Genomic DNA, 19,909 nt, shown 5'->3' on the forward strand with positions numbered 1-19,909 from the left:
AAATTTTAGGCTGAGGTTTTATTTTTTTAATAAGCTGAGTTATTAGTTCAAAGGCTGTCAAATCTGTATCCTTAATACAAGAAAAAAAATTAAGTATGTTAAAATTCAAGCTGTGTTGGCACACAGTATGATCCACACTTTTTAGGGGCAGTTCTGAGATTCCTCAAATGCATAACTTGTGTGGCCAGCCCAGTCGTGACACAGAAGAGTTCTGTTGCCCCAGATTCCCTGTGCCCTTTCACACCTGAGTATTTTAAAACAAAAGAAGAATGCAGGAAGATGGGAGTCTGTCAGAGTGGCCGCTGAAAGATGCAGGGCTTCTTCTTGAGGTGGAGAAAATGTTCTAAAATTGACTGGGGGGCAGTTGCACAAATCTGTGCCATACACTTGAAGTGTGTAAGTTGTCTTCTACGTGAATCTCAATAATCATTAGCTCTAAACTAAGCCACACACGTTTGCTTGCAATTGCATTAAACCTATAAATCATTTGTCAGGTCTTGACACCCGTGTGACCGTCAATCACCCCAACCAAGAGCCAGGGACATCTTTGTTTTTATTTTGGCTATCCTGAAGTTCCATTCAAATTGGAGATTAAGTTTAAGCAGCAGAAGTTTATTCTTTCTTCTTTGCTAATTTTTGCACGATTATTAGCTTTGGGTGGGATTTAAATGGTATATTTAATATAGGATGTTTGTTTATTGCTGATGTAAAGAAATGGAATTGATTTTTCTCGGGTTCATCTTGCCACAGGAGACCTTGCTGATATCACTTATTTTTGGTCTAGTAGTTTATCTGCTCATTTATTGACTTTACCGGGTATAAATTATATCATATTTAAGTAGTGGAAGCTTTCTCTCTTCCTGTCTAGTCTCCACACCTCTTGTGTCCTTTTCTATTTCAAGGAAACGTTAGTCAGGACTTATCTTCGGCTCTACACAGAGCAACAGCCATAAGGGGGACATCCTGGCCCGCTCGTGATCCAGAAGGAACGCCATCCAAAATTTCTGTGGTGTTTGCTGGAAGCTCTATGCAGTTAAGAAAGTTCCCTTCTTTCCTTGGTTTGCTAAGTATTCTAGCTTTTAATCATGGACAGGTGGCCAGCCTTATCAAATTGGTTTTCCACATTAATTGAAACCATGATATTTTATTCCCTGGTCCACTGACATGATGAATGACACTGAAAGATTCTACAAAGTCCGAACCATCTTTGTATCAGAGGCCCAGATTCTACCTGATCATGATGAATTTTGATCCAACATTAGATTTAATAGGTTATTTATTATGTGATTTGAGTGTTTTGCATCTATGTTCATGAGAGAAACGGAACTGTATACAGTTCTTTTCTTGTATGTGGTCATTTTCCAGTTTTGAAATCACGAGAATCATCAATGGATGCTAAATCTAGGGGAAAATTTTAATGATGAACCAGATTTTACCTGGTCTTAAAAGTATCTGTCCACAGACTGCTCATTAGTTACAGAGGAGAAGAAAAAAAAAAACAGCAATTACACAGTGGAAGAACTGGACATCATGTTGGCCAAGCGATCAAACCTAGTGACAAAAACAAGGGACAGTTGGACACTGACTGTCCAGATGAGAAAATCAGAAGGACGCACTTCACCTCCTGTATCCTGGCAGAGACCAATCATCATGAGGAAACGTCAGACAAACTCAAAATGAGGAACTTTCACTTTTAAAGGAGGGGCAGAGGGGATGTTCTTCCAAAATGCCAGTATCATAAATGGGGGAATGTTCCGGATGAGAGGAGCTTGGATCATCCCTGAAGAGACCTGAGAACTAATGCAGTGAGACTCCACACTGGATCCTGGACCAGAGGGTGAGTGCTGTGAGGCACATCACCCAATCAACTGACAAGACTGGAATGTCACCAGGAGATCAGACAAAAGTGTTGCGTAAATATTGTGTTTACTGAGGTTGATTACTGCAGTTATGTAAGAGAGTGCTCAAATGCTTCAGAAAACACCTATATAGTGAGAAAGGAAAACTAGCTAGGACTGTGAAAATCTGCCCTGCCCTCCCTTTATGGAAACAGATAAAGTCAGCTGCAAGGTTAACTGGAAATATTTCATCTAGGGATGTGCCGGGCCAGTACCTGTAAAGTGTCATCGCAATCCCTTTGTGAGTAACTACTGCTGTGCTATCACCAACAGCAACATTATTGCTATTTAAAAGTATACACATAAGAATGGAACACCAGCCATTTGGACACAGATGAGAAGCACTGATTTCCAGCCCTGGTGGAGAGCTTCAAATAAAGGTGTCTGAGCACAACATGATACATTTATATTAACATTGTAGTTTCCTAGGAAACAGGACCCTGGGTCCACTCTACTGTTGGGACTTGATGCTTTGAACTATAGTTCTCAAACACCCTTTCAACTGTCTTTCACCCAGATTCCTCTCTTCCTCTAAATCCTAAAACTCCAGCACAGCTTGGATCAATCCTAAAGAAAAGGGAAACAGTAAAAAAGCACGTCCCTGAATGCCCCTCTGTGTTCCCCAAAACCTATCCAAGTTAAGGGAACAACAAAAGCAAACCTGGGCCCGAAAGTCCAGATATGAACCATCTTGAAGGATTGCACACACTGGGAACTAGGGCGAATCAGAGTGGCTGTAGAAAGCTACTTTCTTGCATGCACAGCAGGACAGGTGCTTCCTGGGAAGCTGTTCACACAAGCACACTCAGCAAGTTGATGCTGATGATGCCGCTGCTTCTGCAGCCTAAGACGTAACAGCCCTCTCCTGAGTGGGAATAGGTGCGGAACTAAGGGTGCTGTAGAAAGGATAGTGTCACTCATCCAACTGACCACCACTGGACAAAACACCCCGAGGGAAAGGAGACACTGTTTGACAAAGCACCCTGAGGGACAGAGGTGCTTTCAGTCAGAATGTCACCAGTGAATATTTTGCAGCAGATTCTGATCTCTTGTAAGTTTTCCCAATAAGTTATGTCTCCAGGCACTTTCTTTGGCCTATCTGCAACCTGCCCCACTGCCCTGGCACACCTGGGCTGGGATGGGAGACAGCTCTTCCCTGAAGCGTGGTCTCCTTCATTGCAATGGGGTGACATTGTCCCTGGTGGCTGGTCTTGGATGGGTGGGTAGAATGACAGAGCTAAAGCAAAGGAATAAACAGTTACTCACTAGCATTAAGTCTGGATAAGCGTATTTGTGCAGGCTGTGTGTAAATTTAAAATTATTTCCCAATTAAAAAAAAATGTTGTTGTTATTTTCTTTAAGAAACTAAGTTGGTGTGGACCAGTGTGTAGCAAACATTTCCCAGGCAAAAGAAATTTTTTGTTGTATTTGAGATGGTAGTTCCGTACAGACTACGATGTTCAACTTTTTGAGATATATTTCTTGCCATTTTCTAGGCACACTGAATTCATTTCACCGTTAAATAATGGTTATGATCGCCCCACGGTAAGCCAGCCGTATTTGCAAAACTCTGCGTGGAAAGACATACACAAGTGGACTCTGCTGCTTCTGGTTTTCCTACTCCTGGCCCAGGGAATCGACTACATTTCCCAAAGCACCTCAAGGAGCGGGGGGGGGGGGGGGGAGAGGTCTGAGCTCTGATTGGGGACTGCTGAGCTCTGACCTCACTGATGAGGGCGTGGTCACCAGGTTTGCTGGGAAATGTAGGCGAAGCCCACGTGGAAGGAGGGGGCGGGGCTTGTGAGAACGCTGCAGGAGACTCCCGACGACTGCTGGGACGTGAGAACGCGCCTCTCAGCCTCCTGGGATTCGTAGTCCTGAAAGTCCATAGGGCCCCTGGTTTTTCCTGCTCCTCTGGTAATATCAAGCTTCGTGCTCTTTTTGGACTATAATCTGGGATCCTTTAATGCATCCGTCCCAGTCAGCTGCCCTGGCGTCCTCTGGTCCATAACTCTGGCCTCGAAAATTGAAAAGCCAGAGAAGGAACATTCCCAGCTGTAGTCTATGGGACGCCTGGAGGACTTCCTGGCAGAGTGGGCAGGTTTCCCAGTCCTTGACCACATAAAGCCACGTACGCGCGCGCTACTCTGGTACATAAACAGTCCTCGCCAATGTGCACCATTCCCCACCCATATCCTCTCTTCATGCCATAACACTTCCTGAGCTGGTGTGGTGGCCCTGGCCACCTGTCAGGGAGAAGACCAGATAATAACACCTATGGTGATGTGGAAAGCCTTCCCCGTCCCCAGGACCCAGTGGGTGCCTGACTTATCCTAGGCAGGGCAGGGAGGAAAAACTGCAGAGATCCAACTCATTTTTGGGTTACCTTCACCATCATGGTCCCACATTGTATCTTCATTCAGGGGGCTCCCATGTGCCAGGGAGGCTGCGGGCAACAGTTGGTCCTACCTATCCACACCTACCCCTGCCATCAGTGTCCCCCAGCCTGGCTGAGTCAGGTGAGCAGGCAGTGGTTTTGTAATACAGAAGAGGGACATTAACTGTGGGGTATTGAGAAAAGGCTGGCTCTCGTAAATGGGTGTTCACCCTGCAGAAAAGGGAGGACAGGGACTTTTGCGTGTGCAAAGGCAGGTGTCAGGAGACAGCGGTGAAGGTGAGGTTGGAATAACCAGTGGATTGCCTAGGTATTCCAGCCATCTTTTAGAAGAGGTGGGAATTATTACTATTCCTGCATAGCAAGGCAAAATCCCACTCAAACTCATCTCGTAGATAAGTGGCTAAAATAGAATTAGAACCTGGGCCGTCTGGCTCCAGAATCCAGGCAGGTCTCTATTGTATAGTCTCAACCGTGTCCCGTGGTGAACCCTCTGGAAATGGCACATACTCGTCATTGTGGCCTGATCTGTCCTGGTTTGCTGTAAGTATCCTGTTGTCTGTCCCCTCTAATCCTGGGAAGCTGCTTAGAGTGGAAAGACTTTCGAGCCATGTCTGTCCCCACCAATTGAAGCCCTCCTGACCATAGGCCATTCCCACCTCCATTTTCTGTACTTCCTGTGCAGTCCTGTAGCTGAAAGATAACTCCACAATGGACAAGAGGAAGTGCTCTACTCTGCTAGAGATGACAGGAGTGGCTTGTCCCCCACCCCCACGACAGTAGATCCAATGATGACACTTTAGGCATGTGGTGCTATGGTGGAAGGAAGGTCAAGAGCAAAGATGTAATGGCAGCCGGGGTCACATCCCTATTCCCGGACTCCACAATAATGTCAGGGTCAGGCCCATGATGCCAACATTGGCAGTAGCATTGGGATAATGCCATGAGCTCCTCCCCGAAATAATGTGGTAAAAATGCTGAGGCCCAGGCTGGCCAACTCCTGGGTATTTTCACTGCTCCCAGGGAATAAAATTATGAAAAACAGCAAGGGAGGAAGATAGTGTGTGGCTTTATGTTCAACCTCTTCCCAAATACTCATTTTCCCAGCCTCACCTGAACATCACAAGAGCCATACAAAGTAAGGGAGATGGTACCCATGTTCAGATACAAAAATTGAGGTTCAGACAGGAAGAGCCTGACTCATCCTTTCATTGGCCAGGAAGTAGAGGCAGCAGCATTGGGAAGGAACCTGAGCTTCCTGGCAGGGAAGGTTGTTAATCTCTGAACACAGAGCCCAGGAGTTTGGGAGAGGGAAAAATAGTAGGAGGTGTCTCTCCTTTCAAATCAGGGCTTGATGAAATGGTACCATCTGGAAAAAATGAGCTTGAGACACACTAATTAACACTAAATAAAATTAAATGGGTTCTTTCCAGTAGGACCTGCCAGATCCTTCAGCACCTTCGTGTTTCCCAGATCTCTGACCAGGACCAAGGCCAGGGTCTGGGGCAATGATTGACAGAACTTGGGTCCCAAAGGCCTTCAGAGGGGACACAATGGAGGTGAAGGCATCTGAAGTGTGTGCACATGTGCACTCGTGACATATGTGCAAGGGAGCACATAATCGTGCACACATGCACATATGTTCTCAGCCATTGATACTGGGCTCACATGTCAACCATAAAAAGCAGGTCTGTAAGGTACCCAAGTGCCAGAATCTGCTTCGCCCGAGGCAAGATAAGTCAAAAGTGCCTCCAGAGTCCCTCAAGACAGATTCCACAAGGCTTTATTGGCGCCGGACCAAGCCTGGTATTCGCAGCTTCAAGAAAAGGCACAGACACTGAAGGGACCCCGAACCCGCAAGAGTCCTCCCAGGAGCGCCCAGCCCAGCCGGGGATGGGGACACACTTTCACCGCGGGGCCCAGGGAGGGAAAGGCGTCTTGGTGTGTATGTGTGGGGGGGGAGAGGTGTGCACAGTGGAGGGATGGAACGGAGAGGCGGGGGACTCGCCCGCTAGAAAGGGAACTCGCAGACGAAGTAGAGACGCCGCTGGCAGTCGTGGTCCCACCAGGAGCCGTCGTCCGAGGCCTGCGCCACGCAGTTCTCCAGCGCACCGCCGTTTGGCTGGTCGGGACTAAGCGGGTGCGGCGCGGCGCTGGGTTGAGCGCCCGGCTCGGTGCTGGGCGAGCGGTGCCAGGCGAAGAAGGACACCCGCTGGCCGTTTTCGAAGAGGTAGAGCCCTTCGGCGCGCCGGTCGTGCACGCCCAACCACACCGGCCAGTTGTAGGGAGCGAGCGCTGCACGCAGGTAGCGAGTGAGCGCTTCCATCTGCTGGCGGTCGGCAGGCTGTGCTAGGCTACCGCCTCGCGCCACGCACCGCGCCTGCGCCGCCGCTTGCACCTCGAAGTCGCGCGAGAGCAGGAAACACTTGTGGCCCAGGCGCAGCCCCTTTAGACAGCCTGTGGGCGGGGCGGGGAGGGAAGGCGGGGTCAGAGCGTTCGGGGCGGGACCAGGGTCTGTGCGGGAGGAGGCGGGGTCAGAACCCCGGGGAGCTACAAGGCCGACCACCAGGGCTGCCGGGGGTGGGGCCAGTCTGCTGGGGCGGGCCTTTAGGGGGCGTGGCGCGGCCCGAGTTGGTCAGCACAGTTGCGAGGGGAGGAGTGTCTCGCGCTTGGCCCATCCCAGTTACTCGAACCTCCTGGGCATCAACACACCACAATTCTCTCGGGACACTCTCGCCCAAGACATCCAGGGTCCCCAACTCTTTATGCCTCTCAGGGCCCCTCCTCCCACCAGTGCCCAACCTGGTCCGGATCGTCCCATTTTCCCTTCTGTGTGTGGTGGGGACTTACCCTCCAAGCGGCCGTGCTCCCGCTCCGCTCGGCCCTGCGCCTCCTGCAGGACTTGCACCGCGTCGCGGGTGTCACCCGCTGCTTCCCGCAGCTGCCGCAGCCCTTGGGTCAGCTCGACCACGCGGGTGTCCAACGCGTGCAGACGGACGTGCAACTGGTGCAGGCTTGCGTCCAGACCGGCCAGGCGTCCCACTGCGGAAGGACAGGGCAAGCGCTGGAGGAGGAACCTTGGGGTTCTGGAACTTCTGGAAGTTCTGGATCAGTAGCCTAGACTCTTGGAGGCGAGGACTGGGGCGGGGCCCCCTGGGATGTGGGGGCTCTGGGCTGGGCCGTGAGCAGCTGAAAGGCCACACCAGGTTCTGCTTACTCACAGATATAAGTGATGGTGTCCTCATGGGTGGGAGAGGGACTGGGGATGATGGAAGGGGTTGGCGTTGCTTCCTCCTCCTCTTCCTCCCCCTGATCCTCTTGAGTCTCCCAGGCCAGTTTGCCTTCGGGAGTAACAGCAAGATTCTCATCCACCCCCACAGCTGGCAGCCCCAGAGCCTCCTGCAAATGCTGGGGTAGGGGAGGGATGGTCAGCCCCAGCTTGCCGCTCCTGATGCCCCACTGTCCCCTCTCCAGCTCAGCTCATGCTCTGATCCTGAAGCCTTTCTCTGAACCCATCACCCCCATCCTCTGAGTCTATCCTCATGACTCCCCCTTAACCATTTCCCTAACCTTGGAATACCCCCTCCCAAGCCCACAGATCCCCAAAACTCCACAGCTCACCTTCAGCATCAGGGCCTCCCTCTCCCGCTCCTCCTCCAGGGCACCTCCCCAGCCTCCCTCCCATTCCCTCTCGACTCCCCGAGCTCCGTAGCCAAATCCTAAGAGTTGGGGGACCACCAGGGCCCCAAAGAGCCAAGCTGCCTGCATCAGGCTGGGCTCTCAGCACCCAAGGTTGCAGATGTCAGGGTGTCTGGTGTAGGGCTAGGGTCTCTGGAGACTGGTGAAAGCTCCTGTCCTGTGTGCAGATCACTAGCCCCTGGTTCCCGCTTTTGCCAGCCTCTTTCTTGTGCCTCCCCTCCTGCTCCTGTCTCTGTCCGTTGGTCTCCTCCGCCCCTCTGTGTGTGTCTCCCCGCCCTCTTGGCTCCCCAGAGGTCCTGCCTCTGTGGCCGGAAACCTCCAACGTTCCAAAGCCTTGATCCCGCCTTGGGTCTCCCTACACCCCCCTCTTTCCACAGAGCTCGCTTCCGCCCTGTTCTTTCCTTCTGCCTGGCCAAGAGCTCAGATGGTCAGGAAGAGGATGGAGCTGGATTTCCAAGGGATCCTGGGGATGGCAGGCCCTGGCCTTGGAAAGGAACCCCTCAGGACCAGGCTGGCAGTAGTGGGCTGCTGGGGCTTCAACCTTATTCCTTTCTCCCCCTCCTGGCCATTCCTGAGGAGGGGGGAGAACTCTGGGACTCACTAAGGTTGTTATTACCCTGCAGCCACCATCGCCCACACACCCTGATGGAAGAGACTTTTCCACCACTCTCAGGCTCTGGGGCACCTCCTGCACCTGGATGGCCCACCCTTGGCCTCCCAGCCCTTGCCTAGTGATGCAAGTGGGTGTGAGAGGATGAGTGCCTGTGGGGACATGTGTGAAAAGCATGCTATGGTTGTGTGTGCAGCCCCAGATGGGGTTCCTGGATTCAGTGCCTACATTTTACTGGAAGCCTCCTGCAGGCCAAGCACTGGGCAGTGCTATGCTGGAGACTGCATATGCTGAGCTGCTCACAGTCAAGCAGACAGAGAAGTCCCCAGGGTAAGAGGCTGGGCAGAGGGTGGAGACTGGGGGCTAGTGGCCAGAGAAGTTTGCTCCAGGTGGTAGAATAGACAGATGCTGGGCTCTGAGCATTCGGCAAGCTGTCTCAACCCAGCCTGGACCACTGCAGTCACCTCCTCCCTGCCCTCCCCCTCCTTCCTCCCAAGCCCCTCCAATCCCGGCTGCTTGCCGCAGCCAGAGCAATCCTTCCAAACCATAAATCAGATCACATCATTCCCCACTCCCCTGCTCCCCCACCTTCCCATCATAAGCAGGAGGGAAGCCAAACCCGAGCCTTAGTCCTCAGCATAGCCTGCCTGGCTGGGGGCTGGGAAAGAGGAGCCCTTGCAGGTTTGCAGGTCTGCAACCTCATCGCCCCCACTGCCCCTGCCCCCGCCCCCATGGCTCCAGCCTTGCTGGCCTCCTTGCTCTGCCCCACCTCATCCTTTGCACTCGTCTTTCCATCCTTCTAGAAGGTTCTTCCTTCAGCTCCCCCTCATTATTGGGGTCTCAGCTTCAAGAAGCCTTCTTTGGAAGCTTCAGGTCCATAAATTGCTTTATAAAGTGCCTCTCCTTATCAATTTGGTGTACTCACTTGGCATGATCCTATCAGTTAACACATATGCCTCCTGCTAATGAAAGCAGGGATTCTTGTACACGCTGTTTCCCCCAGCTTCCCTAGCACATAGTAGGTGTTGACTCCCGCTGAGTAAGGAGGTAGCTGTTCCTGGTGTGGCAGAGCTTGGTCAAAGGCCCGGGGCTTGGCTGGTGTTTAGCATGCATCCTGAGTTTCCAGGGTGGTGGCTGCAGCTTGGGTGGAGGCAGTGAGGACAGTGGGAGAGAGGCTCAGAGGCAAGGGGAGCAGAGGCCATGCCATGGCCACCCTGTGCCAGCCCTGTGAGTCATGCAGGGCTTTTCCAGCGTCAGGCTGGCTGGTTGTGCCAACAAGCATGAAGCTCATGAGCCAGGAATCAAGGGGTCCGCGCTTCAAAAGAGGAAATGGAGGCTCTGAGAGGGGAAATAGCACAGCCCTCTGGAGGTCACCAGCCTGGTGGCAGCTGGCCAAGACTTCTGGCTCCTACAAAGAGCAGGGCATCTGCCCTCGGCTACTGGGAGCCCCAGGAGGGGCCTTGGAAATCAACACATCCAGCTTTCCATTTTCCAAGAAAGCTGGTACACCGAGGGCAGCGTGACCTTGGGCAGGCTGCTCACTGCTTTGGAGCCTGGGTCTCTCCAGTGCCCATCTGGGCCCAGAAACCCCTCACTAGGCCTCGAGACCTCAGGAGGTAATGTGTAGGTCCAGAAAGGCCTTGTAGGCTGTAGAGGGGGCACCGCTTCTCACTGCTGGCACCCAAAAGAGCAGCTGTTTCCCCTGGGCCCAGCTGCTCACCACCTGGCGGGTGGGTGTGCATCAGGATAGGGGCCTCCCTAGGCTAGGCTGGCACCCACTCCAGCTCATCCCAGGAGCCCTGGAGAGCCTGCAGCTGGAGGCAAACTGAAGAGTTGACTAGAACTCTCCACTGTAGGTGCCTGTGTTTACTGGTGACTAAGGTGGTGCCATTGGAGCTGGAGTAAGGTAGAAGTCTGGGCTGCCCTGTGGCGTTCACTCTTTCTGAGTGCATCCTGGGCACGAATGAACACAGCTGACTGTGTGTGTGTACATGGGCTCTGAGCACATGGCTGTGCAGGACTATTTGTGATAAGTGAAGATATGCAACTATGGCGCCCTGTAGTGCACATAGAGGACAAATGAAGACTTTGGATCCAGCCTGCCTGTCCCTAATTCTGAATGCTGCCTCTTTATAGCTGGGCAACCTTGGGCAAAATACTTAGCCTCTCTGTGCCTCAATTTTCTGTGCCTTTGGAACACAGGAAAGGTGAAAGTCTCAGAGCCTGGCACACTGCACCTGCACAAGAAATGTCCTGGGGCGGAGTTATGGCACAGTATTTTGCAACTAAACAGGTGTGTGCAAACCTGTGTGATGGGTGGTACTGTGGGTGTGTTAGGAAGGCACACACACTCCTCCCTACCATGTGCCTCTGTTCCAGTTTGTGAGATATGAGCACGCACCCCCAGGTGTGCTTCTGGGCGTGGGGTGGGTGAGCCCTGCACTGTGCTGCATGCATGCTCTGGAGGGCACAAGGGTATGACAAGCACAGGCAGCTGGGTATGTTTGTAGTCGTGTGTCCCCAAGTACCTTGTGCCTGGACGGCATGCCCAGTATGCACACGTGGGGTTGTCTGTGAGTTCTATGCAGGCTGGTGACTCTACACACCTGTGCCTTGGGGGACACAGTGCCTGTCAGGTGTGCCCACGTGTGCCTTGCCCTGTGCTTAAGTAGTGTGGGTATGTGTGTGTGTGTGTGTGTGTGTGTGTTGTGTGTTTAGGGGCACAGGACAGGAATCTATAACCCTCAAAATCCAATTTGGGGATTCGGGTGCCTGACAACAAATACTTAATGCACCCCACTGTGTGTAGAGGGGGTGGGAGGCACTCTGGGGCAGGGCAGTCTCCGGATGTTTGTTGGGTACCCTTGGGGGGGGGCGGGACCCCATCGTTGGTGCACGGGGGGCAAGCAGGGTGGAGTCCGGGGTTGGGGACTTGGCAGTGGAGAAGAGTGGTGGGGGAGGGCAAGGGGAGGGGGCGGAGCCGGCGGTGGGGGGGATGGGCGAGGTTTGGGGGCGCGGGGAGGGGCGATGTCTCCTCTGCTGGCTCCCGGAGGGAGGGGAGAGGGCGGAGGGAGGGGAGGGAGGGAGAGAGGGAGGGAGAGAGAGACAGGGTGAGGGAGAGACAGTGAGAGCGAGAGAGCGAGAAGGGTGGCAGAGGAGGCGCGGAGCGGGCGGCGGCGGCGGCGGCGGCGGCGGCGGCCCGAGGAAGAGGAGGAGGAAGAGCAGGCGGAGACGCGGCGCCCGGAGCCGGCCGGACCGAGCCGGGGGCGGGCGAGGAGGGGCGCGGCGGCCGCGGCAGAAGGGGGGGCGCTCTGCGGATGGCCAGGCCCGGCCCGCGGGGGGGGTGAGGTCCTCGGCACCCCCGCCCTCCCCCCCGGCCCCCGCCCGCCCCCTCCCCGGCCCGCTCGCCCTCCGGGGCGGTGGGGCATGGCCTGAGGGTCCCCCGTCTCCGGGGGGGTGGGGGGTGGGGGGAGGGGGGAGGGGCCGCGGGCGCCGCCGACCGGGACTCAGCAGCCCCGCCAGGCAGGTAAGGGGGCCGGGAACCTGGGGTTTTGGTGGAGCTGCGGGGCTGGGGCTGCGGGGGGGGGGCGGGGGCGCCCCGGATGTCCTTGGCCCGGCGCCGGCTCCGGGCCTGGGTGTGCTGTGGGGGGTGCGGGTGAGGAGGGGATCGTTGTCCCGGGTGACACCAAATTGGGTTACGCCCCGGTCCCGGGTGCCCCGTCCCAGATCGCATCCTTGGTGAGAGGGTGCGCCCCATCCCCCGCCAGCAGAGCCCCTAGCCCGAACCCGCCTACCGGCTCTTTAGGGCCAAGGGTCGGTCGCGGTACCGCCTCCTGGCCCTGCCCGGCCACTCCCCCGCCTCGCCCACCCTGGCGCACCTGGGCCCCTCCCTCAGGTCACCCTGGTTCCCACCCCCTTCAGCGCGGGTCTAGGCCCTAGCATCCTCCGCCCCCCTCGACCGCCTCTAGCTCCCACTTCTTCTTCCCGGAGCCTCGATCTCTTCCCACCCCCGACCCAGGCTCCCCCCATCCCCACCGTCTCCAGTCCTTTCACCGCCGGCCGGCGCACCCCCTCGGCTCCCGCCCCCGAGTCCCGCTCCCGAAGCCCCCGCCCCTCTCCCCGGCCCGGGGCTCTCCCCCACCAGCCTCTCGGCCTCAGCCCGAGCTCTCTCTCCTCCCCCCTCCGCCTCCATTCATTCTCCCGGGCCCGCTCTCGGCCACGCCAGTCGCCCCCTGTCCCCCCGCAGCCTGCCAGGGCACCCCCTCTCCCCTTTTCCACCCCCCCCCTCGCCGATTCCTCAGCCCGTCTCAGTACCAGCTGCGTGCCAGCTATTCTTAGCCGCGGAGCGTTTGATTCATGCCGCCCCGGCGGAGTGTGCCCGCTCCCTCCCTCGAGGCCGGAGGGGGAGGGGCCGAGCTGGTCCTGGGGGCTGGGGCAGTCGTGCGCGCGGGTGGCCGGGGACCAGCTTTTCTTTCATCCAACTGGCCACCCCATTCCTGCGGGACTGGAGCTGGGGGTCAGCCAGGGTCAGCCGAGGGGGAGTGGCTGTGGCCCCAGATAGAGGCGGGACGTGTGGTAGGGCGGACCGAGGATTGGAAGTAGGCTGGGGTCTCTGGCAGGGCAGGGTGGGTGGGGCAGCCGGGCTGCGTACCTGGAGGGGGAGGGGGCTTCCAAGCTCCGGCCACGCGTGGGGGAGGGGCCCTGGCCGTGGTTAGATGCTCACTCGCCCACAGTTCTTGGAACTCTCTTCCCTCCACACACATTTTGTCTTCCCTTCCCCAACCCCCTAACCCATCCCCACTCCCCCAAAGTCAGCAGTACCCTCCACTGCCTCCCATCTCCATGACAACGATGCAGGAGCCGGGCCTGGTGTTGGGGGTAGGGACCAGACCAGACATTCTGGTTTCCGGTGCTGGGGTGGGAGTAGGGGAGAACATGAGGGAGGCAGACCCCATGTGGAAGGGACCCACCTTCTTAGAGCCACCTTAGGGGAGAACCGTGAGGATCCAGAGGTCCTCTACCCCTACCCCTGCCCCCAGATCTTCACCTCACTTCTTAGTCTCCTCCCAGCCACCCCCCAACCAATGCTTCTCCGTGGAACCACCAGTGCAGGCAATGCCAGCCCAGCTGCCCTGCAGCGCCAGTCCTGAAACACTCCCACAGGTTATTCACAGCATCCCACACCCACCCAGGCCATCACACCTGGGCAGCTGTCCCTGGGACAGCCTCCCCACCCAGCCACATGCCCTCTTAAGATGCCCCAATAACTGTCAAAGGCCATTGCTCCTAGTTCCCTAGGGTACACCCCGTGCAAGATGCTCTGATCTGTGACAACCCATCTCAATGCCCCTTGCTCCCCTGGAATGGCCAACTCCCAGCAACCCTCTGCACATGTAGTCAGCCACACTCAGTGAAGTCACCGACTCCACCTGCTCATGGGCACCTCCTGCCGCCCCAGGCTCACCACACCTCCATCTCCCCTTTACTACAGCTCAGCCTCAGCCTCCCTCAGGGTGAGGGGCCAGGCCAAGGCCAGGAGGGCGGGATGCCGGTGGGTTGGTCCACCTGTCTGTCCTTAGCTAATTTTAGCTGCATTTTCTGTGGCCTGACAAAGTGGGCCAGTAGCTCCCGCGGTGATTCTGCGGTTTCTGGGACACGGCCACACTAGGTCAGCGGCAAAGTGGGGCGCAGGGGGGGCAGGGGCTGCTAGCAGGGCCAAGGGCACGGAAGGAGACAGGTGCTGGGAGCATGGCAGGATCGGGGGTGATATGCACTTGCAGAGGTGGCACATGAGAACAGTGGGGAAAACCTGCCCTTGACCACTTGTCCATTAAGTGGTGCCAGTGGCCTCAGAGGGGTTCTGGGCTCCTATTCTGACAGTCAGCCTTGGCCCCTGCAGCCGCCTGTGATGCTGCCGTCCCCCGTCGCCCCGTGGCCCCACGATGACCCACAGCCCTGCCACAAGCGAGGACGAGGAACGCCACAGTGCCAGCGAGTGTCCCGAGGGGGGCTCAGAGTCCGACAGCTCCCCAGACGGGCCAGGGCAAGGCCCTCGGGGGACCCGGGGCCAGGGCAGTGGGACACCTGGTAGCCTGGCCTCTGCCCGAGGCCTCCAGGGTCGCTCCATGTCTGTCCCAGACGACGCCCACTTCAGCATGATGGTCTTCAGGATTGGCATCCCGGACCTGCACCAGACAGTGAGTGACCACCTACTTGCCAGAAGCAGAGGTGGGGACAGAGTCTGAGTGGCACCTGGGGCTGGGTGTCCTCCCAGGAAGCCCCCTTGGCTCCCATTTCAGACGCCATGTGCTTCCCCTTCTCCTGCCCCTGTGTCCAGAATCACTCCCCACCCCAGCTGTCCACTTCCTTCCCAACCTACCTTGGACCCCTGACTCACCCTGGCCCCGGTTCCCCCCCCCACCAGAAATGCCTGCGCTTCAACCCGGATGCCACCATCTGGACAGCCAAGCAGCAGGTGCTCTGTGCCCTCAGTGAGAGCCTGCAGGATGTGCTCAACTACGGCCTGTTCCAGCCGGCCACCTCAGGCCGGGATGCCAATTTCCTGGAGGAGGAGAGGCTGCTGCGGGAGTACCCCCAGTCCTTTGAGAAAGGGGTACCCTACCTGGAGGTGAGGTCCACAGCCTCCTGACCCCTTCACTGACAACATGAGTCCTGTCCTAAAGCCATCAACCCCCAAACACATACTGGTTCCAGTTGAGACCTTAACAAGGGGAACCCCGGTGAGCTCTTCTGGATATCCTAGGACCCACAGGGAGTCAGAGGCTGAGTTCAGATCACCATTTGTTCTGAGTGGCCTTGGGGAAATCCCTTCACCACCCCAAGCTTCTCTTGCCCCATGGATTGGGGAAGGACCCCCCAGTTACAGTAGGCATTCTAGAACATTCCTTGTGGGGTCCTCATGCCTGCTTCTTCAAGGTAGGAGTTGTAGGGAACTATGCCTCAAGGACCCAGCACTCTCAGGAAAGCTCTCTGCCACTGTCTGCCCCCCAACCGAGGCTCCAGAGCTATTTCCACATCAACCCTGAGTTCCTCCTGGGGGATGAGAAGGGGTCAGACCTACCTGCCCAGGTTTCCCCTTCTAAGTCTGTGTCTCTCCCCCCACCCTACTGCTGACCTCAGTTCCGATACAAGACCCGCGTTTACAAACAGACCAACCTGGATGAGAAGCAGCTGGCCAAGTTGCACACAAAGGTGAGAGACCCCTGCTGGCATTGCCCCCAACCTCACCCCTTCCTTCTTCCCTCTCAGGCCGCTCATCCTTCCCAGGAGCATTCCGTTTCTACCTGGCTCCTTTGCCTCCCGCTTCTCTTCTCCTGAGACCCCATGTCCACTCAGGGTCCTTTTCTTACTCCTGTTTGCCCGTCTGGGGACTACTTTATAGATGCCCTGAAACTCCCCAATCCCATAGCCTGAACTTCCACCAAATTCAAGGATCAACCCCTCTTCTCCATTGGTATTTGTTCTGGGATCTAACCCTCCAATCCTGGGGCCTCGTCTCCCCGGTGTCTCCCCTAGTCACCTAAGAGCTGGAAGGAAGTCAGGGGCTGCTGTGGCCGGAGAGGGAGGATTCTTGATGCTTCAGAAGGAAGAAACCCTGACCCCCTTCTTACCTGCTCCCCCGCACTGTGCACCCTCTTTCCTCCCCAATCTTGCCATCCACTTTGGGAGCCACTTGCCTTATGTGGCTTCTGTGCACCTGCAACATGGAGTTGGGTCACAGGGGATTGCAAAGACTCTGTGAAAAAAAAAAAAGTGAAGTGTCTTATTAATAACTTTCCTATGGATTGCCTGCTGAACTGGAGCACTGTGGATATATTGGTACAGAACATAGCTCTTCAGATTGAATTTCAATATAATTGATGGTTCCTCTTTTCTTTTGCTTTGGAGGTGGCCACAGGAAATTTCAATGCCACTTGCGGCTAGCTGTGCATTTCCACTGGGTGGTGCTGCTGGAGACCTCTGCCCTTCCCCCCAGTCCCTAACCAGCCTGTGTTCTCTCTCTGTCCATGACACAGACGGGGTTGAAGAAGTTCCTGGAGTACGTGCAGCTTGGGACGTCAGACAAGGTGGCGCGCCTGCTGGACAAGGGGCTGGACCCCAATTACCATGACTCAGATTCGGGAGGTAGGGAGGAGCCCACGTCGTGGGGGACAGCAGGGGCCAGATAGGGCAGCAGGGGCAGGAATGCCAAATTCCCTACCACTGTCACCATGGGACAGGGGGACCATGGGACCACAGGTTGTGGGTGTCAAGCTGGGGAGCCAAGGAGGTGGTGTGGGAAGGGCTGGAGGCTAAGGGCCTGCATGTGACTGGCCTTTCTTGCCCCTCAGAGACCCCCTTGACCCTGGCGGCCCAGACTGAAGGCTCGGTAGAGGTGATTCGAACTCTGTGCCTGGGTGGGGCCCACATTGACTTCCGGGCCCGGGATGGCATGACAGCACTGCACAAGGCCGCGTGTGCCCGGCATTGCCTGGCTCTCACGGTGAGGCTGCCGTGACCACCCCCTCGCCCTGGGACCCTGTCTCCATTCCCCCTGGTCCTCTCTCAAACCCTAGTTCTTTAGTTTGTTATAAATAGCTGCTCCTGCTACCCCTGGTACAAAGCCCCCTTCCACGGACTGACAAATACACAGTCCCTATTGTCATTCCAACTCCTCAGGCCCCAGGTGTGCCCACCCGTGCCGCACTAGCTGCCCAGGTAGCTCCTGACTCTCCCCAGCACAGCCTCCTCCCTCAGACACCCAGACCCTCAGACACTCACCTGCGCAGCACCCATCCTACTTCTGTCTCCCAGGCGTCAGCCCACCTCATGTTCCTTAAAACAGCGACCTGCTGTGCTCCCACCTCTCCATGCACACGGTGGCCACCCTCCACCTGCCCTTCCTCAGCCAGTGCCTGCTGCCGTGCATCGCCTCTCCTCTCACGGGCAAGCTCAGCCCTGCTTCACATCCCCCTGTGCCTCAAATGCTCTTTTCCAAATAGGCCCCCCGGTACCCACAAAATACATCACAGAAGGACCCCCCCATCAGCACACTCTGTTCTCTTCATGCACAGCCCAGGATTGGCTGCACCCAAGGGTGGCCATGGACGAACACCCCTTTTCTCAGAGGGTCCAGTGGACTTGGCACACCATTCTCTTCTCCAACTCTTTTCTTGAAGAACCCTTAATGTAGCCAAGCGCCAGCCACACAGAGCTGCCTTTTATCAGTGGAATCAACCCCTGCATACTCAGCCCCAGACCTCCACCCTGGACACACACACCCAGCCCCTAGGCCTCCCCCGACCCATTGCCACCGGCCGCTGTGGGGTTGTTTAAATTCAAATTAATTAAAATGAAGTAAAACTGCAATTTAAATGCCTCAGTCTCACTAGCCACTTTCGGGTGTCCTTGCCGTCCTGTGGCCACCATAGGGGTGGCACCATTGAAGATCATCTCTAGCATTGCAGAATGTCCCCCTGGACAGTGCTGCTGCAGCCTGTCCTCACACAGGGTTCCTTCAACGCTTTCTCCTATTAGCATTTGATGTCACCCACCTTCCACACCCAGAGGTATCTCTTAAATAGGATAATTCCCCACTCCTCAGCCTGCACCCCCAATGAGGCTGGCTCAGGACTTGCCTCACCCCACGCTCGCCCTTTCCCAGCTCCCTCCTGTCCCCTATCTTCAGGACTCTGGTCTCACTTGGCCATAGGCCCTCCGGCACCCACAATTCATCTCTCCTTGTCCCCCAGTGTGCGTCCTCTGGGGTGAGGGGCACTGCAGCTACCGACATTCTTTAATGACTCATCCACGGTCACCCGTGGATGAAAGACTGGGCAGTACGTGAGAAGGAGATGTCCTCGGAGACATCTACCTTGTCCCTTCATTGTTCCCCAGGGATGGGAATGGCCTGGCAAGGGGAAAGGCCTGGCCTGAGGCCTAGAGGGCGTCATGGTTGAGCTGAGACAGGCTTTGGCCAGTGAGGGTCACCAGGGTTCCTCACCAGCACTTCAGAATGAGCTGGTTCTAGTGTGACTGTCATCTGTCCTTTCTTCCTTGGCTCTCTCTCCCTTCCTAGGCACTCCTGGACCTTGGGGGCTCCCCCAACTACAAGGACCGCCGTGGGCTGACCCCTCTGTTCCATACGGCCATGGTGGGGGGCGACCCCCGCTGCTGTGAACTGCTCCTGTACAACAGGGCCCAGCTGGGCATAGCTGATGAGAACGGCTGGCAGGAAATCCACCAGGTGCTCCAGACTTGGCCCCAAGGGGTAGGGGTGGGCAAGGCCCAGGCCCCAAGGCATGCCAGGGGCTAGAGCTGGGGCAGGGATCCAGATGCTGGGGTCCTGGCAGAGGGCAGGAGTGAGAATAGAGTGGTCTGCACAGGGTAAAAGGTGGCTGCATGGACATCAGGACCGAAGGGGTCATAGGCTGGGGAAGTGAACATCACAGAGATGTGCGGGCCTGGCCTCTTGGCCCTCTTGAGTACCAGACTGGACACCCAGGCGTGGAAATGACCAAACATTCAGACTTGTGAAGCTGACAGCCTCGTCCTTGGGCAGGAATGGGGTGGAAAGAGAAGAGCGGGTAGATGTGGGGGTTCCTGGCTCCAGGGGAGAGAACCTGGACGGTTTCAGGCCGTGTCTGATCTGGCCCTTCGATCTCTGACCTCCCAGGCCTGCCAGCGGGGCCACTCTCAGCACCTGGAACACCTGCTCTTCTATGGGGCTGAGCCTGGAGCCCAGAACGCCTCGGGGAACACGGCCCTGCACATCTGTGCTCTCTACAACAAGGTCTGACCCCGCAGGGCCCAGCCGGCTCCGCACAGCCACCTCCCCACAGCCACCTCCCCAGTGCCCAGCCAGGCCCGGGGACTCCAGCCTCCACACCTCCGCAGTCTCTGCTCCTCCACGGTTTTCACCCTTCATCCTCCATCCTTCCATCCGTCTGTCCAACCATCCATCTATCCATCCAACAGATACCGACAGAGTGCCTTCCCTGTGTCAGGCCCAGAGCTGGGTGCTGGAGACAGTGTGCTGACCTTGTGGCCCGGAGGGGAGCAGACAGTAGCCCCTGTTGGTACAGTCCAGGATGCTCAGAGTGAAGTCACAGGGAATCCAGGTCCCCACAGAAGCCCACCCCCAGGCTTGCCTTGGGTGGAGGTGCCTTCCTGGAGGGTGCGCCCTTGAGACGAGCCGGAGACGGCCAAGCAGAGGGCACAGCCTGTGCAGAAGAGCAGAAGGAGGGCAGGTGGGACCACTGCAGGAAGGAAAAGGGGTTCAGCAGGTCCCTTGGCCATGTGTCTCCA

The 19,909-nt window shown here is 56.6% G+C and overlaps 2 protein-coding genes across 2 annotated transcripts in view; one reads left to right on the plus strand and one right to left on the minus strand.

Annotated features, from left to right (window-relative positions):
* Positions 1–6,059: 6,059 nt before the first annotated feature.
* Positions 6,060–8,242, minus strand: Clec11a (C-type lectin domain containing 11A). The gene is made up of 4 exons (XM_027920500.3): positions 7,915–8,242; positions 7,515–7,701; positions 7,144–7,335; positions 6,060–6,750 (listed from the first exon to the last, which is right to left on the minus strand). Exons 1-4 carry the CDS (start codon positions 8,059–8,061, stop codon positions 6,305–6,307), a joined length of 972 nt encoding a protein of 323 aa, XP_027776301.1. The 5' UTR covers positions 8,062–8,242; the 3' UTR covers positions 6,060–6,304.
* Positions 8,243–14,544: 6,302 nt separating this feature from the next.
* The window catches only part of Shank1 (SH3 and multiple ankyrin repeat domains 1), a 41,724-nt gene continuing 36,359 nt past the window's right edge, over positions 14,545–19,909 (plus strand). The window contains exons 1-7 of the mRNA XM_071605231.1: positions 14,545–14,799; positions 15,027–15,230; positions 15,743–15,814; positions 16,639–16,747; positions 16,954–17,105; positions 18,681–18,848; positions 19,278–19,394. Of these exons, the coding sequence (XP_071461332.1) occupies positions 14,545–14,799; positions 15,027–15,230; positions 15,743–15,814; positions 16,639–16,747; positions 16,954–17,105; positions 18,681–18,848; positions 19,278–19,394 (1,077 nt within the window). The remainder of the gene's footprint in view (positions 14,800–15,026; positions 15,231–15,742; positions 15,815–16,638; positions 16,748–16,953; positions 17,106–18,680; positions 18,849–19,277; positions 19,395–19,909) is intronic.

The sequence above is a fragment of the Marmota flaviventris genome, chromosome 18 (assembly GCF_047511675.1).
Source record: "Marmota flaviventris isolate mMarFla1 chromosome 18, mMarFla1.hap1, whole genome shotgun sequence".
NCBI lineage: Eukaryota > Metazoa > Chordata > Mammalia > Rodentia > Sciuridae > Marmota > Marmota flaviventris.